Raw genomic sequence first — 15,756 nt, forward strand, 5'->3', positions numbered from 1 at the left:
TAAGCGTCTTGGTTTTGGCTCAGGTCATAATCTCAGGGTCCTGGGACCCAGCCCCCACCCCTCACCCCACCCCCACCCCTGACTCTGCTTGCCCCTCCTCCCTCTGCTCCTCCCCCATCTCACATACTCTCTCTCCCCTTCTCTCAAAATAAATAAATAAATACTTTTTTTTTTTTTTTTAAAGAAAACAACTTAAACGTCCATCAGCTGAAGAACAGGTAAACACCATGTGGTACAGCCATATAATGGAGTATTGTTTGGCAATAAAATGGAATGCAGGACTGGTATGAGCTCCAACACAGATGCACCTTGAACACTTATCCTGCTAAATGAAAGAAGCCAGTCATCAAAGACCGGGGGAATTATATGTATGTGAATAATATCTCAATGAAGTTGTTTAAAACCCCTCCATTTGCTAGATGGGGTTCTGCCCAATCTATGAATCATTTAATAGAGCCAATTAGATATTCAAATTAAAAAACTCCCCTCCATTCTACATCAACCATGGCCCAGAAATAAGCACATTGCTCAAGATTACATAGCTACACTTCTGAGTTCATTCAAAACAAACAAAAATGCATTTCCAAATAGCAGCCTCGTGATGCTGAAATGATTTTGGTTCTGTTTTGCTCTTCTCTGGCAGTCAAGTCTTCCTGGAGTCCTCTTTTACCTCTGCCTGAGGAGCTCCTGAGTTCAGATCAGATCACACAGAGACGGGTCAATGGAGCGTAGTGGTTCGGAGGACAGGCCCCAAGAAGGCAGCCCTGGGGATTGCCCTTCACCCTCCTTTTCTTCTGGAAGCCTGTTCTGTTGCTCCTCCCTGGACCTGCGGGTAAGCTCCAGGAGAGCTGGGATTTGGGGTTTTGTTTGCCTCTGTGTCCCCGGCCATGAGTTCAGTGGCGGGGAGGATGAAGAGAACAGTGGCAGAAAGTGGTAGAAAGAATAACAGGCAGTGCAGACTATGAATCAGGTGAGGGAAGATGGCGCTTTCTGACTTGGGCGCTGCTAACAGAGATGGAAATGGGTCGGGCTTGGGGGCACAGCATCAGATCTAGGAGATGACTGGGTATCTAAGTTACTTTTGGAGGGATCTAGGAGAGGTTGGATACACGCATCTAGGAAGTACTCTGAGAGTTCCACGCCCGAATGTGTATGGGAAACAGGGAAGTACCTCAATAGTGATAACGGCTCCTTCTTAAACAAGAGTGGAGGAGACAGCGCAATCTGGAGATCCCGCCCCATCTCAAGTGGCAGCCATAGACAAAGCAGCTGTGTGTGAAAGGATTTTTAGATTTCTCAAAAGAAGCTGAATGGAAGGACTGCCGTGTCCTTCTGGTCAACTGTTTCTGGTTTCTCTTGGAACAGTCCAGGCTTGAGCTGTCCCTCGAGGCCTTGGGCATGTGCAGTGGTGGCAGAGAACGTTGGCCGCCATCTTTCCTAAGGTGGTGAGTACCGCGGAACAAGGCAATTCTGGGCGGCTTGGGTGAGAGCCAGCCTCTCTAGCTTGGTTTAGTCACTTGGGTTTTTAACGATCATGTCAAAAAACAACGTTAAGTGTGAAAAGGTAGCTGCGAAACTGGACATCTCCCGGGACCCCATTCTTCTGCACAGTATTTGAAGCATACAGCTAGAAAAGTAACTGGAAGAAGATTCTCCTGGCAATTAGTAGTGGTCAGCTCTGAGGGATAAGATTATAAGACATTTTCCCTTTATAGAATATATTTATGTTCATTTTATAGTGACCATTTATAAAAGGAAAACCAATAGTTTCTAAAAAAAAAGTTGTGTATCTTTTCTAACAGAACTATGCGTATACATGAAGCGCAGATGAACACACAGAAACAGGCCTGAAGAGCACAGACCAAATGACTGAAGGGTTACCTCAGGAAAGGAACGGGGCTGAGCATGGGTTGGCAGGTAAATGGGAAATTCAGTTTTGCTATCCTTCTGTCTTGTTTGAATCAAGTAGAATAGGTACTCCTGGGTTGCAGAAAACGAAAAGCTCCAACGCCCAATGCTCCCGTCCATCCATCCACAAGCAAAAGGACAGCTCTCCCAGGTGGGAGGGAGGGGGACCTTCACCAGGACACGGATAGCGCTGTCCTCCCTCATGCCTCCCTGACCCAATCCTCCCCTTCCGCACCCCGCCCCCCCCCCCCAGATGACCCACACGCACTCAAAGAGCAGCCAAGGGGCCTCATTGTAACACTCATTTTTATATAAATATCCGCAAGTCATGTTACAGAATAAGCCCCACCGGGGAAAAAAGTCAACGTTATGTTTTTGTTAAACGGACCCCTGCCTTCTAGGTTGGGCCCCAGCCTGGGGGCGCCTGCTGCTTTGGGAAGGCTGGGGCTGCCGCCGAGAGGCTGCTGCAGAAGCTGCCTGTGTGGCCCACCCCCGGGCCGACCCCCTTCTTTGGTGTGTGGTACGCGGTGACCTTCTCTGCCCACCCCCACCCCCAGCCTAGGGTAGGGTTCTGGGGAACAGGGTTCTGGAGGGCAGGGCCCAGGAGTCCTGGGGGCACTTGGAAACGGAGTTGGGGGATTGAGCCACTAAGAGGTGGAGTCTGAAGCTGAGAGATTGAGCCTTTTGGGGTGGCACACAGAGGTTAACAGGAACACGTTGGGGTTGGGGGGGGGGGACCTGGGCTGTCAGCCAAGCAGGAAGCATTTGCCCTTCTTTCCAGCCTAGGTAGCCAGGTCCCTTCCCCTGCTGCTCTGTCTGCTGCTGACTCCGTGTTCCCAGGGAGAAGCCCCGGGTTCCTGCCTGTCCCCTCCCGGCTCTTCGCTCTACAATCCCCCTCCCCCCCACAGAGAGGCCAGAGGCTAGGAACACAGCACCAGTCTGAGGATTTAATTAACCAGGAAGGGGGATTATTGGGAGGGGCACCCCTGTAAAAATGTACAAAAGGTCTGGGGGGCTATGTGGAAGGGGAGATAAATATGTACATGGAACCCCCCTTCCGTCAGCCCCTCCTCCCCCAGCCCTGAGAGGGCATGAGGACTTGGGTGGTAGGTGAAGGGGAGGGGGGGGCACTTTGGCCTCTGGCTTACTGAGCCCTTGGGGAGGCAGGCCAAGGGCCTAGGGGCCCTCAGGGGGAGCGATGGTGTACCTCAGGAGGTCACGAGCTGTGACCCCTGACATGACCCCCTCTCACCGCTCATCCACACACAGACACACACTCACACACACCCCTTTCTCTAGAGGCTTGTGACCTCTGCCCTCCCAGTGACCCCAAGGTCCATCTGATGCTTGATCTTGCGGGGGCTGGGGCTTCGGCTCCCAGGTTCAGTGACCTCAGAGGTGGCTGGTGAGGTCACGACCTTTGCCCTCCAGCCCTGGCTTCAAACCTCAGCTCTAGGACCTTGTCATCAGGAAAGGGGGATGGAGCTGTGCCCCCGCCCCTCCCCTCCCCTCACCTGTCAGCCCGGGCGGGGCCAGGGGCCCTTGGTGGGGAACTGGGCCGGGGCGCGGGCACCAGCGGAGGCGGTGCCCCCAGAAGGGCTCCCGGGGGGGTCTTGCTGAGAAGGTGAGGGGTCCCCGGGGCTGCAGCGGGGGGCGGTGGTGGCGCCAGGCGGCTGTAGAGCAGGGGGTGGGCGGGCTCCAGACCGTACAGGCGGGCGGCGGCCACAGCCCCCGGGCCGGTCAGCTCCTCACCAGCCTCATAGAAGCGCGGTGGCCTGGCCAGGCGAGGGGGCCCTGCCAACCAGGTCGGCTCCAGGAAGCCGGCGCAGCGCTCCGGGGGGCTAGGGCCCAGAAAGGGGGGTGGCCGGGGCCTCTCAAACAGCAGGTGAAGGCCCTGAGGCCCGGTGGTGGCGGCGGCGGCAGCGGCAGCGGCAGCAGCGGCGGCGGCAGCAGCGGCGGCGGCGGCGGCGGCGGCGGCCTCCTCCTTGCGCTCCTCCTTGACCCGCACGGACTCCTTGGGCGGCCTGGCCCCTTCCTCGCCAGCCCGGGCCTTGGGAGTGGCCGGAGAAACGCGGAGCTGGGGCCGCGAGAAGGGGAGGTCCCTGGGGAGAGAAGGCAGGGCCTGCAGCGGTCGGCGCAGCCGCCGGTGGCCGGTGGCACGGAGGGCAGGCAGCGCGCAGGGTGGGGAGGCACACCTGTCTTTCTCCTCCTTGGTGAGCGAGGGCTCCCTCCGCTCCACAGGCCGCTCCTTGTCTGAGCCTGGCGTCCGGGCGGCCTCAGGGGGCCGGACCCAGGCAGGAAAGGCCAGAGGACTGCGGTGCAGGCGGCCCCACGGGTCTGGCGGGGAGGCGAAGGCTGGTGGGGCCCCTGGGCTTTCTTTCTGGGCAAAGACGGCGCCGGAGTCTAGACAGAGGGTGAAGCAGAGGGTGACAGGAGCCACGAGGAGGAGGAGGAGGAGGCCCCGCTCGGGGACCCCCACCACCCCTGGCCTCCAGCCCATTGCCACAGCCACCCACCCGCCCCGCCCAGCACTCACTGAATGTCGGGCTGCCCAGGCCTCCAAAGGCCCCGTTGGAGAGGGCAGCCAAGGAGGCGAAGCTTGTGGGACGCCCAAAGGGATCTGCGGGAGGAAAGGGCAATGGTCAGGGCACTGGGCAGACTGGCAGGGAAGGCGCAGCTCAGCAAGCAGGCCCTGGAGCCCTCAGCCGTTGCGACTCGGTTTTAACAACGGGGTGCTGCTCCTTGGGCCGTGCGAGATGCTGAGCTTTGACATGCATCGTGGTGTTGAACCTCACCAACGACAAGCCCCACGAGAGGCAGACAGGACCACTCCCGCTTCAGGATGACACAACAGGCTCAGAGAGGTGAGGTGACTCGCCAACGGTCAGTCATGTAGCCACCACGTGGCACCCCGCCCCCGCCAGCCCCAGCGCCTCTCTGACCCCCGAGATCAGGCTCTGACCCCAGAATCCCCCACACGGGCCGCCCAGACCAGCTCTACCGCAAACCGTTTGCCGGGAGATCCCTGCCAGACTCCTCCCGCCTGACGACCTGACATGCAGGGCCCTTCCCGACCCGACGACCCGAAGCTCGCGCACGGAGCCAGGCAGAACAACGAGCCTATTCCGCTTCGGGAACACCTCGCAGCTTTCTCTTCCACGAGCACGTCCCCTGTGCCATCAGGCTCAATGCCCTCTCTACCCGGACCCAGCTGAAACCTCCCCACAAAGGCCGCCGAAAGCGCTAGGAGCCGGAGCCAGTGCCGCTGCTCTGCTGGGCCGCACAGCCTCCCTCGGGCGCACTACCTCACCGCTGGCTGTTTCAGAGACCGCGTCTGAGCCCGCGGAGCCTGGCAGGCACTCTGCCCTGCCCTAGCCCACTGCACGGAGGTGAGGAGGTCAAGGCTCAGAGGGGTTAGAGTAACTCGTCCAAGGTCACAAAGCAACCGGCACCAGGCCGGTCCCCATTCCAGCTGCCTCTCAGGTCTAACCTCCATCCCCAGCCTGAGAACTCCTCAAGTTAGGGACTGGGCTGGGGTTGCCCGACGTGCCCTTGGCTCTTACCAATGTGGGTGCTGGGGCTCAGAAAGGGTCCGTGGGCCCCGGGAGCTGCCGTGAAAGGGTTGGCTGCAGCGTGGACGGCACCTGGGGCAGAGAGGTGGGAGATTCCGGTGAGGCTGAGTGGGCGCAAGGTGGGCCTCGGGCTACAGAAAGGGAACCTCCGGCCCCGAGAGGGCTGGCCAGACTCACCAGTCGCAGTGAAGAGGGAGGCGGCCGGGTGGGGGAGCTCCTGCCCAGGGGGCAGGGCCCCATAGGGCCCCGGAAGGCAGGGCAGGAGGTCGTTCCGAAAGTCAAGCTTGTGGGAGTCGCCCTGCGTGGGACAGGGAGAGGGGTGGTGAGTGAGGAGCCGGGGGGGGGGGTTGCTCTTGCCCTGCCACTCCTAAGGCCCCCCCAAGGGCTGGCGGGCGCCAAGTTGGGGCTCGGGTGCCTGACTTCCACCTCTCAGAGCCCTCTCGGGCCACCCCCCTCTCCTCAGCCGGAGAAGCTAGTGCTAACTGTGAAGGTGCTCAGGCAGCGACCGGGGACAGGAGGGGACGTTTCTGGCCAAGATGCGGCCAAGCTCTGCCAAAGGCAGATGCCCAGGGCTCAGGCCAGCCCACTTGCCCCAGCCCTCCAGCCCCAGTACCTTCATCTTTTCCTGGTGTCTCAGGATCATGTAAGCCACGCGCACGTGCATGGCACACCACTTCCCTGGCTTCTGCGCCCCAGAAGGATAACCAGAGGGAAAGGGAAGGAAAGAATGTTCACTCGTCACCCACTCCAGGCCTGGTCCTCGGCCCAGCCTTTCCACACAACATCCCCACTCGTCACCCCTACAACTGAGGGATGACTAGGTTCGCTTCACGGCCTAGGAAACTGAGGCTCAGAGAGAGAAACTGTCTTGCCCAAGGTCCCACAGCCCGTTACGTCGGAACCCAGGTCTGTGGCACATAAGCCTTTCGCCCTTTCTGCCGCTCCAAATCTGGCTGCCTCCACGTCTTGGGCTTCTCACTTATTCCCAAGCCAGACCCACCCTCAGCCAAGTGCCCTGACACCAGCCCCCAGCCTCATGCAGCCTGAGGTCCTCACCAAACTCACCCTCAAAGGTGGCCGGAAATGGTCGGGGATCTGGGGATGGCAAAGCAGAGGTTGGCGGCGATTCAGACCTGTTTACTGTCCTGGGCCTCTCGTCTCCACAGTCCCTAATCCCCACCCAAACACCGGAGCCCCTGTGCGGCTCCGTCACGCCTTTCCCGCTCCTACGAAGACCCCTTTCCCCATCTCCCGCACTGGGCATCTCCCTTCCCGCACTAAGTTCCCGAACCGGGCCCCGAGGACGTGCTCCGCTCGGAAGACTGGGGGCTGACTGGGCTAGTGGGCAGGCAAGACAAGTTTCTCAACCAGACAAGTCATTCTATTAACAGCTTTATGTCATGAGACTCCGTGTAAGATTTCTTTAGAAAAAAACTTTTACTGCTGCTAGAAACACCGTAAGAGATCTGGTCTAGTCTCCCCCCTCGGAAACATATCCTGTGCTTCTCCCGATGTTCCCAGAGCCATGGGCTCGAAGGCTGCTCCCTGTGCCACTTCACAAAGGGGCAGCTTATCTTTTCATTGTTTTATGGACAGGACTTCCTGGTATGATGTCATTAAAAAAAAAAAAAACGATTTTGTAATTTAAAAAATTTGAAAACTCCTACAGAAACCACTGTCCTGGGGCGCCTGGGTGGCTCAGTGGGTTAAGCCGCTGCCTTCGGCTCAGGTCATGACCTCAGGGTCCTGGGATCGAGTCCCACATCGGGCTCTCTGCTCAGCAGGGAGCCTGCTTCCCTCTCTCTGCCTGCCTCTCTGCCTGTGATCTCTGTCTGTCAAATGAATAAATAAAATCTTTAAAAACAAACAAACAAACAAACCAAAAAACCACTGTCCTAGTGATCTTATTTCTGGGGCAACTTCATGAAATTCCTATTCCTTATGCCTGGGAAACTGTCATTTACAGAGACTTCCTCTCGTCAGATTCTCAGGGGTAGTCCCGATCGCACAGTAGAGGGAGGGATCAGGGGTTCACTCTCAATCAACCCTGCTCTCCTTCAACAGATACTCTAGCTCCTCAGGGACCTGCCTCGGCACCCCCCTCACCTGTGTCCCCTTCTGGGGAAGCCCGCTCGGCACTGGCCCCAGTCGTGGTGGCAGCTCGGGGTTCGTGCTCTGGGAAAGGGGAGTGGAGGGGTCAGTCAGGAGAGCTGGCACCAGGCATAAACGGGGTCCAGAACCAAGTTGGGGGCTGGGACAGGCAGGGAGCACAGCTCTGAAGAAAGCTGGGTCCATACTGGGAGGGCAGGAGAAAGGGCATGGCTCTGGGGAATGGAAGAGGGTATGTGGACCCCGGGGTGGGGGGCAGGGGGCGGGGGGCACGGCGGTGTCTGGGTTTGTAGGGGTGGGAGGCGGTGGCGTCTGGATCGGGAGCTCACCTTGGGCTGGAAGGCCCCCTGCAGGGAGCCAAAGGAGACAGCCGGCGGAAGGCCCGGAGGGAGGCCGGGCACTGCGGGAGGGAAGGCCGCGTACGGCTGCGGAGAGAAGGGGACTGGTCCAAGCTGGGGCTGGAGGCGCGGCCCCGTCTGCTCTGCCCGCCAGTCCCCGGGCCTCCACCCTAGAGCCACCCAGGGAGCTCTCCCAGGCCCAAGGCTCTCGCTTCTGAAGCTGAAGACTGCGCCGCGACCGTCAGGGCCACACACCGGGACGCCTCTGTGCCCACACACCACACCGCACGCACACACACTCACATTGTGCCGGAAAAGGCCTTCCATCTTCCCTGGGTATTTCTCAAACTAGGGAAGAGAAGGGAAGAGTGAGCTGCCGGCCAGGGACCCAGGACCTTCCCCTGGAGGCCACACCCGCCCTCCAAGTCTCTGGGCCTCATCAGCGGCCCAGTGAGGAGCTCACCATGTGGGGGCCGTGGGGTGGCAGCAGGCCCGGGGGATAAGGGGTGAAGTGCTGGTGGGTGTGCTGGTGGGTGTGCTGGTGCTGGTGGTTGTGCTGGTGGAACTGGAAGGCCAGGGGCCGGGCCGAGCCCCCTGCCCCCACCACCTCGGGGCCACCCTGGGCATTCAGGTAGCGAGAGTTCAGGTCCTGGCCGATCAGGTCCTGCTCTGTGGGAGGGGAGGGGGAGAAGGCTTTAATGTCTGCCGCCACCAGGACAGCCTCCTCGGGCCCGGGTGACTGGCCTTCCCTCCTGGCCTTGAGCCACACTCCCTCCTCGAGCCCTGACGTCTGCTGAGGTCCAGGTGCCCCAAAGCCGGCTGGGCCCAAGCCCGGGGCCATGGCCCCCCACCCCCCACCCCGGCCAGGACCCCAAACTCACCAGAAAGGGCGTTAGCGGCTGAGGCCCCAGGGTGCCCTGGCACCTGCAGCAGGGGTGGGGGTGGGGGCAGGGTGGGGCCAGGGGAGAACAAGGAGGGGTGGTGGGGGGGGGGGGGGGGGCCGCAGCCCGGGGGGGGGAAAGCTGTGGGTGGACAAAGGCAGGGGCAGTGAGGGCGTCGGGGGCCGGTGGGTGAGCTGCGCGGACGAGGAGGAGGCAGATGAGGAGGAAGAGGACGAAGAGGATGATGAGGGGGGAGGCTGAGCCACGGGAGGGGCCGGGGCCTTGGGGGGCGGCCGTGAAGAGCTGGGGAGAGAAGTGGGGAGATGAGTGAGGGGCTGGGAGGTGCCAGCTCTGCCGGGAGGGGGTCAGAAGCCTGGGCGATACCTTGACCCTGGTTCTCCAACACGGAAGGTGGTAGAACCCGGCCCCAGGACCCCCCACGCCCCCCCGGGGAGCCCGTCCTCAGACTGAGGTAACCCCGCACCCGGCAGCCCCCCCTCTCCCTCTCTAGGTCTCTTCTGCACAGCTGCCTCGGACGTCTCCGGCCATGTGGCTCGCCCCGGCCTCAGCCGCGGCACGAACCCCGTCGCTCACCGTGACGCTTCCTTACAACAGGCCACCTGGGTTCCCACCCTCAGACAGTGGAAGCAGCACCTCGCTGGCCTGGCCTAGGAGTCAGGCGACCTGAATTCTAGGCCCGTCTTGCCATGAACACCCTGGGTGACCTTGAGCAAGCCACTGCCCCTCTCTGAGCCTTAGTTTTCTCAAGAACAAGGAAAGAGAACGCTGACGATGACATGATGGGGACAGCACCGATACCAGGAACGGGATCAGGGACTCTCACCCTTCCGCGAGCACGCGCTGGAGGCCGAGTGCTGCGCCCGCTTTCCACGCGAGTCCAAGCCTCCGCCACGTCACACCACCTTCCCCACGGCTGCCGCAGCCACGTACCCGCCTGCACCGTTTACTTTTTTTCACTTAACTCAGTTCCCTGCTTTTGAACTTAGCCTCGCCCCAGCAATACGTGTGACGTCAAAGGGCTGAGGTACTGATCCTGTTTTTCTAAAGCCCATCAACAGCTAAAACAAAGGTTGCCCCCGGAGCAGCTGAAATGATGTCGCGCCCGGCTAACGACACACGGGCACACTTTGGGAAACACTGCACGACCTCATCGTCCATCCTCACGACAGCTTTACCAGGAGAAAGGGAACATTACCAGTTCTTTTTGACCGAAACGGAAAATTGAGGCTCAGAGAGATGAAGTGACTTTTCAAAAATCACACAGCCACACCAAGCGGCGGAGCAAGAATCTGAACCAGCTCCGACTGACTCCAAAGCCAGCACCCTTAATTAATCATGTCAGCATTTCCCAAAGTGTGTTCTGAAGAACACTACTCCTAGCAGATGTGCCTTACGAAAAGGCCTCAGCAGCGCATCAAGCTGGGAAACGGCACAGAGAGCACTTCCCTGCACAGGGACGTCCAGTGACACGGCCCTGGGAAGCCCTGGAGGTGAGTCATCACTTCACATTTGCTGCACCCGGTGTCTCTCAGGCTTTTCAGCCTCAGAATCCTTTTTTCAAGTCACATCCCACAGGCACCATCCCGTGTCCCAGCCACAGAATGCAGGGGTTGGCGCCAAAGTGACCAGGTCCTTCCAGACCAGACCAAAGCCCTGGCCCACTCACCTGCCAGTGCTGAGGTCCAGGCTGCTGCCATAGGGAGAAGTGCGGAGGCCGAAGGGCGAGACCCGAAGCTGCAGCTGGGGCTGGGGTGGGGGTGGCAGACTGGGGGCGGCCGGCAAGGGCGCAGGGGGTGAGACAGGAGGCCGAGGGGCCGGTGGAGGCGGTGGTTCCTTCGGGGGGAAAGGCACTAGCAGCGGGTCGGGCCCTGGGGGCTGTTCCTGGCTCCGCTCCAGGCCCGACACTTTAGGGACTACGGAGAGTTTTGCTTCACAGTTCCCATTGAAGGCGCCGTGGGGGCCCGAGGCTGTGAGGACAGGACAGCAGATGGATTCAGTTGCGGCCCATATTCCCCCCAATTCCCTCCCTTGTGTCCAGCCCCAGCCCTTGAGACCAACCTTTGCTGGTTGAGACAGTAAAGGATGGGTCGAGGTCATCATCGGAGACCTGGGGAAGAAGGGCAGGGACAGGGTCAGGTTTGGGTCAGGCGAGGCCCTCACCCAGGAAAGCAAACAGCCCCCACGGCCTGCTAGGAAGTGGCAGTGCTGCCAAGTCCATTCTACCGGCTTCGGTGAAATCCAGCAAAGACTGTGGGTTCCGGGGGCCTGTGCTTGAACAAAGGGGTGGGACAGCTAAGCCCCCGAATCTGAAAGGCCAGGAGGACTGACTTGAGGCGGCACCCGTGTGTCAGAGAAGTAGGCATATCAAAGCCAGAAATGTCAGTTTTCACTAACTGCTGCCCATACGCCCCCCGGACTTACAGATCCGTTTGGGCCACAAGTGTCAGCAAAACCCTTTGAAACTAACTGCTGATATTTACAAATCCAGGAATTCCTCGTAGAAACGCAGACTTGCAGGTTCTCTTAAGAACCGGCTCCTATGCTCGCACGGCAACAACTAGCTAGGACCAGACAGTGGGCACCTCCTGTAGACAGCCCGAACTCTGGTTCACCACAGGCCCTGGCCAGCCACTTTTTTAAATGAAAAAAAGACACCCATCAGGGAAGACACTTTTTAGTTAGTTGCAAGGGTAAAGAAGAGTGACTAAAACACATCACTTCAAAACAAGCACGTCCGACCTAACAACAAACCGAAACAGAACTTCGTAAGACACGTTTCTACACTGGTCACAAGGGTCTGGTGCCCTCGCTGCCACAACCGTGGTCTCTGCTCAGATTCTGGGAGAGGGGCCCAGCAGCGAGCAGGAATGACCGGCTCAGCTCGACAGCCACCCTGAATTTCTGTGGGGAGGCGCTGGTATTCCCAAGGCTTAGGAAAAGATGGTACACCAAGACATGGGCTTTCTATTCTTTAGAAACCCGCTCTAGTTACCAAAGAAAAAAAGTCGTTTACCCATTCAATCTGCCCGTACCCCCCTTCCCCATCCAGTCGTGGCTCAACCTAACTATGTTCCCCACTCAAGGGGGAGGTTCCCTCTCGCTGTACGTGGCAGACCCCTGAGCCGCACTTCACTTCACAAATGACAGCACTGCCCACCCACCAAGTTCTAGCCCTACTCACCCTCTCGTCCAGATCGCTTTCTGCATCACACTGGGGAGAAGGAAAGACAGAGGTGTCACAAGAGGGAAGAGGAGTAGGGCCCGAGGGACAGAGGGGACTTTCAGAGAGGAACTGGGAGGGGAGGGGCCGGTACAGGGAGAGCGCACTTACTATGTATCCAGCTTCCAGAGAATGACGGGAGGACGCCTGAGAAAGACCAGAGTCCAGAGGTAAGGAAGGCCGGCTGGCGAGGCCTTTGGATCAAGTCTAAACTCCCCAGCAAGGAACCGCAGGCCCCGCACGACACACGCGTTCTCTCTCTAGCTGCTTCTCCTACTATGGCCCACCCCTGTCCCCAGTGCTCTCGCCATTTTCTGAACACATTCTCACATCTCGGTGCTTTTGCTCAGAACAACTTTGCCTGTTTCTCCTCTTAGCCAACTTATGACTATCCTTCAAGGCCTGACTAAGACATCCTAGGGGGCTTTCCCTAACCACAACTCTCCTCCCATCCCCCAGGCAGAATGAGCGGCTTCCGCATGTGGCTTCTGCAGCATCCCTCCCGGATCTCCGCCTTCTGTAGCTTCTCAGGTTTGGATCAAGGTATTTGCTCAGATTGTTTCTTTCTTGCTAGACTGCTACTGCCTGGAGAGACCGGAGACTGCTCTAATTCATTTAGGGCTCCACCAAGTCTTTCTGATACAGCTCTGAAAAACCAACTTATTTCAGATAGGGCAAGCCAAAAGCAGAAAAGCCTGAGTGTGGACATGTCTCTGTCAGACCCGGATTGAGGAGTGAGGGCTCAAGTCTGTGCTGCCATTAGAGCAGAGAGTCACTGTTTATGAGCAGCAGCAACACGGCTAATGGAAAACCACTCTATGGGAAGAGCACGCTGTCCGGAGTTTTAAAGGACAAGGATCCATGACAAGCTCACCTCTTTCCTTCTCCGCTTATTGGGCCATTTTCGGGCCCGGTCCCCAGAGGGCCGTCCAGGCTCCCGATCAGAGCTGTCCCCTGGCTCCCCAGTGGCCCCACTGGAACCCCCCCTCTTCCGCTTCCCAGAATGCTTCAGCCGATGTTCCAGTCGCTCTGGGGGCTGAAGCGATGCATCCTTCTGTGGAGGAGGAGGTGGGACTAACGTAGCCGGAGAAAGGAAAGCTCCCGACCTCTCTAGGGGTGACCAGGCCACCAAAGTGGCTCTCGGGCGGGGTAACCAGGCTGGTCCCTGGAGACTACTCTACCTCCTCCCACCCCAGGGTGGGGCAGAGGCCTGGCCAGAGGAGCCGGTTGCTCTGGTTTGGGGTGCCAGCATTCCCCCCTCAACTCCACCCACTCCGGGCACCATACCCTTCTCTCTGCCCCTCTGAAGCCCCCAAAGGTCCCCAGCTCCAACAGGCCCCACCTGCAAGGCCTCAAGGCTGGCGAAGCTGGCGATGGCGAAGCCATCGATCAAGTCCTCCTCCTCTTCTTCCTCCTCCTCAGGCTCCTCCTCGGCCTCCCCGTCGTCTGCGCCCCCCTCCTCCTCCTCCTCCTCTTCCTCCCCGCGGCTGCCCGAGCCGGCAGGCCGCTTCCGAGCTCGGGGTCGCGGGGGCCGAGGCCTGGGACGGGGCCGCCGTCGTCTCGGGCCTCCGGGCCGCTCTCCGGACGAAGCTGACGACCAAGGCCTGGCGGGCGGTGGCGGCGACGAGGAGGACGAGGAGCCGCGCGGGGCGGCCAACAGGGCCCGGGGCGCGTCGCCGCCGGGACCTCGGCGGCGCCGCTGCTCCCGGTCTCGGTCTCGGCGCGAGCAGCGCCGCCGCCGCCGCTCCCCCTCCGCGGCCCAGCCGGGGCCCGGAGCCGCGGCCGCTGCCGTCTCCATGGCGACCGCCCTCAGCGCCGCATCCGGAGGCGGCGGGGCCCGAAGCGGCCTGTCCGCAGGCCCGGGGTCGCAGGCGCGGCGCTGGCGGCTACACAGGGACGGAAAGGCCACGGCTTCCCCTTTAAAGCAGGATCTGCTGGCCCCGAGCTGGCCCCAAGGCCAAGGCCCGGGGAGCCGGCGCCGCCCCCGGGGCGACAAGCCCGAGGGCCCCCCCTGTGGGGCCGGCGGAGCCGAGACGGCGAAAACGGGGCGGCCGTCCCTTTAAGGCGAGGCCTCAAGTAGTCCAGCCCCTGACCCCTTTAAGACGACCCGATGGTGTCCAGCCGGCCTAGTGCGGTGGCCGCCCCCTGCCAGGGGTCGAGACAAGTCTCCCCGAGGAAGAGGAAGGGCCACCCCTTTAAAAGGGACCGAAAGCTCGCCCCGAAACGCAGACCTCCCCTTTAAAAGTGTCTCAAGTCCTCCGGCTAAAAGAGGCCACCCCTTTAAGGAGTCCAGGGTCCTCCAAACAGCAGGCCGCCCCCTTTAAGGGCTCAGGAGTTAAGTTTCTGGTCCTCCACAAGCGGCCACTTCCCCTTTAAGCTGAGTTTAAAGAACTTCTTGCGTGGGGGAGAAGAGGAGGAGAGAATCCCCACTCGCTCCAGCTCGCCCAACAGCACAGTTCTCAGTTTGTCAGCTTCTGTTCGATGGCTTCCCCTTTAAGGTTGCCGATGTAGTCTGCCGAGTTCAGCGGCCACCCCTTTAAGGAGATTTAAAGGGGCCTCCTCCAGGCCTGTCTCTTCCAGCCTCCGCCTCCGGTCGCCATGAAAGGCTAGGGGGGGGGCGGGGCCGCGGGGCCAGCCCTCCAAAGCCCCGGATGTGAGGCAACGGTGACGGGTAGAGCTTCTCTGTCTGCCGACATAAAAGTCTCTTCCTCCTTTCCTCCGTCTCTGCCTGACTTGCGCCGTAAGGGATCCGGAACGGCCGTTGGGAGGCGGGGGAGCTCCAGCGCACCCTCCTGTTGTCTCCTTTGGCGTCTTGGGCCTCTTCTCCGCCAGGACTTCCCTGCCCCTCCTCCCTCTTCCTCCTCAGCCTACGCCTCCTTCCTCTCTCGGCCTCCTCCCACTCTCCGCCCCCTTCCCCCTCACCCCTCCACAAGCTTCGTCGTTGATAGGTTGAGAAGTGTACGACAAGGCGAAGGGCGGAGTCAAGCTCCGGGGAGTGGGTGATATGTAACCGCCCTCAAATCTTGGATTGGGTATGCGTCAGACTAGCCCCGCCCCGCATCGGGTCTTGTGACTCGACTGGTTCGAAGTAGGCGCTTGGGGCGGTCCCCCGGGCGACCCCGCCTCTTCCTGCTCTCTGTTCATTGGTCCGCCTTCAGGCAGCGTCGAGACTCGGAGTCGTGATGTACTGCGCGAGTCCTCGGGGGCGGTTGGCCGCTTGGCGGCGGGCGGCCGCGGAAGGTTCCGCTCCACGGCCGGATACGTCGTCTCCCTCTTTCCGCCGCTTGGCTTAGCCCACAGGCCGCCTGGCTTTTCGCGCACGCGCGTGGGGACACTGGCGAGCGCCGGCCTCTCTGCGGGATCGCCCGCGGGGTGCGGCGGCGTGGGGCGGCCCGAGCGCGCCGAGTGCCTTGCGAGCGCCGGACGCGCCGGGGAGGAAACCGCGTCCGGTTACCGCTCCCTTCAGTGGGAGGGAGTCGGCTACGGGAGGGAAGAACCACCTGCGTCCGAGGGTCCGCTGCTTTGCCCCCTGCGAGCTCCTGTGGCCGACAGTCGTTCTTGGAGGAAGGTGCGGTTCTCAGGCCCGTTTACAGCGGGGGAGGGGCGCTGACCCACATTTAGGTGCCCGCACCGGTTTTGGACTCCGGCCTAACTGCACACGCAGCCTGTGCTCTTAGTCACTGCCCCGTGGTGCCTCCGAGTGTTGG

At 60.5% G+C, this 15,756-nt stretch overlaps 1 protein-coding gene across 1 annotated transcript; it reads right to left on the bottom strand.

The window, feature by feature from the left end:
• Window positions 1-2,196: 2,196 nt before the first annotated feature.
• On the bottom strand, window positions 2,197-14,924 carry LOC122895437 (autism susceptibility gene 2 protein homolog). Its single transcript, XM_044232848.1, is given in 19 exon segments — window positions 2,197-4,010; window positions 4,104-4,311; window positions 4,445-4,528; window positions 5,472-5,552; window positions 5,658-5,778; window positions 6,094-6,165; window positions 6,546-6,575; window positions 7,587-7,655; window positions 7,919-8,014; window positions 8,231-8,275; window positions 8,391-8,596; window positions 8,809-8,926; window positions 8,928-9,111; window positions 10,496-10,796; window positions 10,888-10,936; window positions 12,011-12,040; window positions 12,161-12,196; window positions 12,924-13,103; window positions 13,392-14,924. Coding segments are annotated over 19 exon segments (2,958 nt in total). The 5' UTR covers window positions 13,848-14,924; the 3' UTR covers window positions 2,197-3,418.
• Between the last annotated feature and the right edge of the window lie 832 nt (window positions 14,925-15,756).

Source organism: Neovison vison, chromosome 14 (assembly GCF_020171115.1).
Source record: "Neovison vison isolate M4711 chromosome 14, ASM_NN_V1, whole genome shotgun sequence".
NCBI lineage: Eukaryota > Metazoa > Chordata > Mammalia > Carnivora > Mustelidae > Neogale > Neogale vison.